The sequence below is a fragment of the Ceratosolen solmsi genome, unplaced genomic scaffold (genome assembly GCF_000503995.2).
Source record: "Ceratosolen solmsi marchali unplaced genomic scaffold, CerSol_1.0 scaffold1, whole genome shotgun sequence".
Classification (NCBI taxonomy): domain Eukaryota; kingdom Metazoa; phylum Arthropoda; class Insecta; order Hymenoptera; family Agaonidae; genus Ceratosolen; species Ceratosolen solmsi.
In genome coordinates, this window is record NW_011948415.1 from 12,263,414 (window position 1) to 12,271,849 (window position 8,436).

At 33.9% G+C, this 8,436-nt stretch overlaps 2 protein-coding genes across 2 annotated transcripts; both read right to left on the reverse strand.

The window, feature by feature from the left end:
* Positions 1-1,198, reverse strand: LOC105368874 (histone H1-like). The gene is made up of 2 exons (XM_011508012.1): positions 888-1,198; positions 1-431 (listed from the first exon to the last, which is right to left on the reverse strand). The coding sequence occupies exons 1-2, from the start codon at positions 1,167-1,169 to the stop codon at positions 33-35; spliced, it is 681 nt and encodes a 226-aa protein (XP_011506314.1). The 5' UTR covers positions 1,170-1,198; the 3' UTR covers positions 1-32.
* A 446-nt stretch (positions 1,199-1,644) lies between these two features.
* On the reverse strand, positions 1,645-7,733 carry LOC105368875 (pancreatic eIF-2alpha kinase). The gene is made up of 13 exons (XM_011508013.1): positions 7,013-7,733; positions 6,110-6,236; positions 5,858-6,032; positions 5,578-5,734; positions 5,321-5,495; positions 4,968-5,229; positions 4,419-4,529; positions 4,176-4,344; positions 3,964-4,069; positions 3,657-3,868; positions 2,803-3,475; positions 2,382-2,726; positions 1,645-2,247 (listed from the first exon to the last, which is right to left on the reverse strand). The coding sequence occupies exons 1-13, from the start codon at positions 7,132-7,134 to the stop codon at positions 2,035-2,037; spliced, it is 2,847 nt and encodes a 948-aa protein (XP_011506315.1). The 5' UTR covers positions 7,135-7,733; the 3' UTR covers positions 1,645-2,034.
* Positions 7,734-8,436: the final 703 nt, after the last annotated feature.

The window sequence follows — 8,436 nt, forward strand, 5'->3', positions numbered from 1 at the left end:
TATTAAGAATATTATGAATAAATTATATCAAATTAATCCCTTTTTCTTTTAGAAATCACAATGGTTTTCTTTTTAGTAGCTTCAGAAGCTTTATTAACTTTAGACGAGACTTTCTTCGCCGACATCTTTGGCTTAGTAAATTCTTTTGTGCTAACTAATTTTTTATTGATTTTTATTATTTCTTTTTTGGCTTCGATAGGAAGCTTGAAGTAGCTTCCGGCACTGGCACCAGCACCTGATGTTTGTATCAGCCAGCCCTCATCACCTGCGGTTCTTAGTAATTTGGTAATTCTAAGTAAGCGCTGCTGATTCGCATCGTAGTTATTAATCAGATATTTTCTTATAGCGACTGTCGATGAGCCTTTCTTTTCATTTAATTTTATAATAGCGTTGATAATCATTTCTTTAGTGGTCAGCCTATTCTTGCTTGCCTAATGATCACATAAATGATTTTAGTAAAAATTCAACAGACAACAAAAAAACAAAAAAAAAAAACAAAAAAAAAAACAAAAAACAAAAACAAAAACAAAAACAAAAAACGAAAACAAAAACAAAAATAAATAAATAAATAAAATTTAAAAAAAAGACCCGACGATAGATAATCCATAATGTTTCGATTGATGGAAAGATAATATTAAAATCCACGTGCATAAATACGTTTTGTAAATCACTATTATTACATGCTTTTAAGTGAAATTAAATGTAATTCTAGAAGCCGAGGCCTCTTCGGGCAATTATAGTAGCAAGTTTTCTTTCAATTTTACAAGGGATAAATTGATGAAAAATCTCCGAGTAAACGAACTAATTTTGTTTTTATTTTCATATTAAGGAAAAGTCACGGGGGTCAATAAAAAGAAGAAAAAAAAAACCTTTAAAAAAGAGAATACCTCTGGCATTTTCCTCTCTTTTTTAGCTGCAGCCAATATCTTTGACTTGTTTTTTAAATTAAGAGAGCCTGAAAGTGTCGCTTTTATACTGCTAGCCCTCGTCGACTTTGCTTTTCTTTTCAGCGCAGCTCTTTTGACTTTTGCCGCGCTAGATTTCAATGGCGCCTCCTTCGATAAAATAAGTTGCTTGTCACTCTTCACCACTTCTTTTACTTCAATTTCGTATTCGTCGCTTAGGCTTTCATCTTTTATATCGGAATTTGTATCAGGCGATGATGCCATGTTACGGTGTGTTTTTATTTTTCTTCGATAAATTTCATTCAATTATATTTGAAATAGAAAAACAAATGAATAAGCGAAATCACGTTTAGTTAATGGATGTTTGAATTGTTCTTGCTTACTTTTATCTCACAGTCAAGTATAAGAGCGCGTTCCACGAAGTATATATGTATGCCAAAGGATTGTGGTAATGATTTGTAAACTTATGCGAGCTCGTGCCGATGTAAACAATAATTTTACTCGATCGGCTATGAGTAAACAAAATTGTCAAATTCTTTTGCAATTTCTCGACCCTTTGAACGAACGAATATAAATGAAATAATACGTTATCTTATGTTAAACGGCATTTATTTTTGGTACTTTTCTTTTACATTTGCATGTGTACGATTATTCACACGCAAAATAAAGTATAAAAAAAATACAATTTTATATTTCTTCTTCTTCTTCTTTTACTTCTTCTTTTTTTTTTTTTTTTTTTTTATTTTCTTCTTTTTCTCTCTGAACAAAGGAAAAAGCAACATAGTATTTCACTATGTGCAAGTATTGTATATTTATTGTTATTAAATACATCGGATAAACTTAACTATAAAAATAACTGTAAATGAATAAACTCGCACGTGCTCTTTATAATCGATGTCACTAGTAAAAAGTAGCCAATAATAATACTAAGAGAAAAAAAATTTAACAGTCATTTAAATTAAGCGATCCATAGATAACTTCAATAAAATGCATAGATCTAAATTATAGTTAAAAACAGTACAATAATAAAAAAATCATTCTATGATTACTGTCACATTCACTTAGGATTACTATTTATCCTTCACTCAACATCATTCTTTATCACTTTATTTGCATAAACTTAATATAATCAGTGTATGTTTTCCCAAGAATCACTTCCGTTACTATTTGTAATAGAAGAATTTCTCCTGACATGTGGCAATTCAAAATGCCACTTCGAATTTTCACTGATTTTTAAACTAATAGGAATTTCATTTTTTACAAACGGTGGTCGAGCCTTTATTCCTAATGTCGTTGGTCGTTTCTTGGGATCATCATCGAGCATCATTTCTAAAAGATTAAACTGTAACAAAAATTACACGATACTTAATGAGAGTAGTAAATTTACTTAAATCTATATATATTTAATGAATTGAAAAATGTATTTAAGATTTCATGCAAGCCAATTAGATGTTAAACAGTCTGACAAATACTCACTTCGTCAGGATATTGTAGAGAAAAATTATTAGGAAAAATAGATTTTCTTAAATTTGTTAAAGCAACGACTCTTTCCATTTCTGTTGAAAATGGAATGAGCAATTCAAATAAAATTATCCCTAGGGAATAAATATCAACTTTATAATTATAATTCTGTCCATTCATTTGCTCCGGGGACATGTAAAGATGCGTTCCAACTCGAGCGGTATGAACATTTTTTAAAATATTCACTTCGTTGGCATTGCATGGTGTATGAACTCCATTGATACCCTCTGTCATTGCAGTTACAAGTCCAAAGTCACCAATTTTTATTTTATCATCGAAAGCGAAAAATATATTCGAGGGCTGTAAAATAAATCGATTACTCTAACCGCCAACAAAGCAGTATTATCAATAGATCAAGCGATACCAGCACAATTACCTTCAAATCCCGATGAATTAAGCCCTGTAAATGGACGTACTCTACAGCATCAACGATCTGTTGAAAAATATTCAATATTCTTAAAATATCACGTTGAGAATTTTGTGTTTTCAGCCATTCTCGGAGGCTCAATCTTTGACACAGTTGCATCTGAATATACAAAAACATTTTCATATTAGATTTTCCGCTATCTTTCCGTCTCCTTAAATCTAAATTAAGTTCCGATTTTCTTTCAGTCAGATCATTACGCTTCGAGTCTTCAAATATTATCGATTGATCCGTTTTATCACTTTGTCGATCATTTACATTTTCTGATACGGACAGTCGAAGCTCTTCATTATGCTCAGCCTCACAATTACCATTCATTGGCGCGTCGAATATAATAAATGAATCCTCGTCGTCCTTATCCAGGTCGAAAGCTTCGCAAGCGCTATCTAAAGACGAGGGCTCACTCGGTGGTATTTCAACATGCGTGGATGTCTCGGGGACCGATGACTCCGAGACAAAATCCGAGTTTGGAAATTTATTATGATTACACCAATGGCGATCGTGTTCTTCTTGCCAACCAGCCGGCGGACATTCGAGCCACGCATTAAAGTAGCGCACAATGTTGTGATGATCGAGTTTTGCTAAAGCCTTTACCTCGCGCATAACTCGTTCCCTCGAATATCGACTGCAAATCAATAGATCGGCATTATTTATCCTGCCCTTACCAATGTCTAAGCGATAATCTTTCTCTACGAACCTCAACGCAACATTCATTTTTCAAAGATATCAACATATTACACTTTAAATTTTTTATTTTTTACTTTTTATTTGTAATAAATTAAAAAAGACTCATTGTTATGAAATACCTATTAGGTAATGCAATCCTTTTTATTGCATAATTGCAATCATCGATTTTATTCCTTGCTTCAAAAACTACTCCGTAACCACCATGTCCTAAACAATCGACTGGCTCGTAGTCAGTCAAGTAACGTGAGTTAAAATTAATATCACCGTCGTCCGTTTGAATCTTAAAGGTTTCATCTTTGGAATTTACAATGTGGCGCTCGATAATCAAGGGCTGTTTTGGGGGGTTAAAGAAATTATACTCTAGGAATAAGATTTCATCCCATCGGGGCATTTAAAATCAAAAAATGATGAAAAAATAAGACTTACTGGTAAAACAGCATCGTGGGTTTCAGCAGTTGCATTTAGTAGTTTTTGGGTTAACATGATATTCAGTACAATTGCCGTGGTAATGGAAATTATCAAAACTTCTTTCCTGAAAATAAATATATTGGTTGTAGGAACTGTTCAAAATTACATTTTACAAGCGAATGTAATGATTAATTATTTCATTGGTTATGTATTTATATTGAATGACGTACCACCAGTACCACAATGATACTATTATAACTTGAACCGGCGTGTCATCTTCTTTATATTCTATCGATGGAGCTTCCGAAGATTCAATTAACATATGCTTTGGTCCTGTACTATTGCATTGATTGCCATCTAACTGAATCTGTTCTTTTGAATATAAGTAAAATCCATTACCTATAAACAAAAAATTCATTGCTGGTAGTTAGAAATTAATCCAATAAAGTGTTAATTAGTAAAGTACAACCTACCATTTATATATTCTGAATTATAAAGAACGGATAACGCAGTGGAACTAAGTACTTCGCTCATTTCAAACGATGTATCTTTACTCTTATCATTTCCAACGTCTTTTGAAAATTCTTTGAAAGTACAAAAATTTGTTAATAGTACGCTCATTTTATGTGAATATTTTTTTAATAAGAAATTTCACCATTATGTACCATAGCTCTTATCAATATTATAATATTTCAGTACTGATTTGACACTAAGCACTACTAAACAACACTGACACTGAATTAATTTCAATATAAATTTACTAAAGTTCAAAAATAAAAATTTGAGCAATAATTTGATAATTAATAATGATACCAAAGTATTCATTTTATTATAAACTTGAATGCATTCGAAGAAACAAATCTTTATTATTACAATAAAAATATATCATAAAATATGGAACGTCATTAATTATTATGTAAGGCAAAAAATTTTTTTTTTTTTTAACACTTTTCATTTTTAACGATTATGTATGTTAATGTATATGCGCGCACGCGCGTGTAAATTTTTGGTTTTTTACTTACCAATAGCAGGATATGGCCTCCAGGGGTATTTTATTACTTTTAAATTACTCGACGAATAATCAATTGTTTTCTTGATAGCAGGATTTTCTTGAATATACAGCTGCCTCTTATGCATACCAATATATAACCCTGGACTTATAGAAAACTCAGAATCCAACTCAGAGTCTAATTGCGAGGCTGTAAAAAGATTAACTTCTTTTAACTGTACAACTCCATTTTCCGAAACTTGATCTTTCCAAATTGTTACTATTGGCGAGTCAAACTAGAAGCAAACAGAACGTTGAAATTCACGTGCAATAGCAATAAATCTAAAGAAATACTAATGATAGATTGTAATCTAAGCTGGAGCAAACCTTATATTCCCAAAGTTTATTTTTACGATTGTTTTTATTGAAAACTGTGATAATTCCTTCAGGTACAATCGCCTGAACTTCTATTTCTAAAGTTTTTGACAAAATTTTATTATGGCAATCTGAATTAGTAGGGGGTAACATTGTTAAATCATGTTGCCCGACGCTGAAGTTCCACCTTAAATAATAAGGCAATAAAAACCTTTGTGTTACAAAGGATGTATTGGATATTTATTAGCACCTCATAATTTTGGGTATACCTTTCAATGCCTGTCCTAGGTTCACCAGCTCTTACAGTATGCTGATGACGTCGAACGATCAAAACATCTTCTTCCAATGCGATATCTGCGCTAGTTGCATTAGAACAACTACTTGTTTTACATTCGTAAAGAATTTTTCCTGTTGAAGTTGCCACTCCTGAAAGAAATATCACCGTTCGGCATATTTGAGAATTTCTTAAATGGATTATTATAGTATAGTTGTTAAAGAAACAAATGCTGATCTATTCTCTTACTCTTGTTTCGTCCTTAATTTACGTACCATAAATTTTGGTCTCCTTGCCACCGGAAAATATTAAATCATCGGAATAGCGAAAGGACGATTGTAAAAGCTGATCGACCGAAACTGGAATAGCCTCGAGAGTTTCGCCATCAAACTTGTATAAACCTCCGTTTAACGAAGGAATTAATCTAACCCACTGGCCATTGTTATTTAACTACAAATAAATAAACTAAACGATTAGTAAATTCAATGTTTAAATTACTTACATTACATTACATTAAAACGGCATACATCTCTTCTATGGATATTAGATGAAAGTAATGGTTCTGTATTAAAATTCAAAGTCCATTGCTTTTGGCCACCACGAGCAGCGTCTAAGGCAGTTAGTTGTCCGTCTAGAGTGCTCACGAATAATAAACTATGGGAAAAAAAAAAATGTATTATGTTGAATTAACGATTAACGATTAACGATTGTCTATAAAATATAATGCATAAATGTATAAAATATCACATACGAGGAAAGCTTAACATTGTACAAAAGTGTAGGAGTACGTTTGACGAAAAAAAAAAAAAAAAACATAAAAAAATAATAATAAACTAACGTTAGTTCCGATGTGCAGATTAAAATTTATTCACAAAATATTGGCCAATAATCAATCTTCTTCGTGTCTTTCGCTTCTTCATTACAATAATAATTCACTCGCTGAATTACTGAATACTGGTAGTAAATAGATGCTTAATGCAGGACGTTCAATTGTTTATTGTATCGATAATGCCATAGGCATTACAATTAATGCTACGAAACAGACTTCACGAAGAATAACAAGACTACTACATCAAGTTCGATAAGATTAACCTAAGGGCAGTGATGATAATAAAATACACTTTGCTAATCGTTGGTAGAAGAGCGAAGAACTCCAATAATTCCCCTCCAGGCCATTCAAAACTGGCGCGCTCGAATCGTTTACATTTGACGCGCTCCACTCCTCAGCCGCCAACGTAAGATTTTTCTATTTAATTACGTCATCGTCGTTATTGTCAACGGCGCATTATCGCTCGGGAGTCGCGCGCGGGGATACCGAAGAAGCCCACCAATATTTAAAATCTCATCCCATAATCCGCGGACTACGTGACCCGCTCACCTAACCTACCAAACGATCGATCGCCAAGAGACGGGGGAACGGCAACACCTACCTGGGCAACGGACTCGTCGGCTCCGAATCCTTGCAGTACGGCAGCTGCCTTATTTCCAGGCATATTGCTATCGCGCAGCAATGGAGCGTCAGCAGAATGCTCGGCCAGCTCCATCGACGCATCTTTCACCCCCGTTCAAGTGTACTCGTCGTCTTCGGGACGGCACTCCTCAGCATCCTGCTGCGAGCTACGACGATTATACGTGACGGTCACCTCTGCGCGCAAACCTCGAGCAGCATCGGTGCTCTCGAATTCCCGTCCCTACGCCGACACAGCCGCTGAACAATCAATCGGCCGCGATTCCCAACGACTGCCTCCGACGCGACAATTATTTTCTTGCTTTTTTTCCCTTTTTTTTTTTTTTTTTTTTTTTTTTTTTTTTTTTTTTTTTTTATTATTAACCGTAACTCGCGCTGAAGCAGTCACGGCAAACACTACGAGCACGGCCCTATACACATCAACGCATTACACATGCGCGCTAGATGATCTATTCATCTGATTGTGGATATAAGCGAGCGCCCCCTCGATCGACAATTCAATAAACTCGGCTGCGCCAACTTGCAAGATGAATTTGCACTTGCGTCGCCGCCGTCGGCTAAACCCTTTTCGCTCGAATTATTCCTTCTATGCTCAATTGTTAAACTTTACTTTTCTCTAGATGAAATGTTCCGCTCTGGCTGTCCCATCACACGAATGTTTAGTTGCTTAATTGCGTCGTCGACGACGACGACGACGACGACAACGACGACGACGACGACGACGACAACGACGACGATTAGTTTGTTGCGATATCTTAATCATATTCGACTTGTTTTGTGATAATAACAGTTATACAATGTTATTGTCATATATCGAAGGTCATTTATGTATTAGGCAAAACAAACCAAAAACAAAAACAACGACAAAAAAATTAAAATGCAGAAAAATTTCAAATTCGTTATACTTGGTAAAGCGCGTGGAAAATATTTTTCGTGGATTAGATAGAGAGATCAGTTTACATAAAAACAAAAGTTATGGTCATATAATACTTTAGTCATTTGTTAGGAAATAGTACGTGGATATTAATAATACACACAAACAAATTCTATTTAAGAAACAAATTCGCGCATGTAATTTTCTTTCAAATATATGTTCAATAAAATATTAATGAAGTCTGTACAGTAACGAAGGCCAGTTGTGTTAGGTCTTCTTATAAAATCGATCGTCATTGACACCACAACACTACTACTTGTAATTTGTCTTTTTGAGAAAGATAGCAATTTATTCGTATACATCCTAAAGGGAAGTGTTATATTAGTTTATTTACAAGAGCGAAGGATAATTGCAATTCTATCTCTCATTCCATTGATAATAGTAATTGAAAGCAAGAAGTTAGAGGATGAGATGGATCGTTCAAAATGAATAAAGAGCATCGAAAATCTATT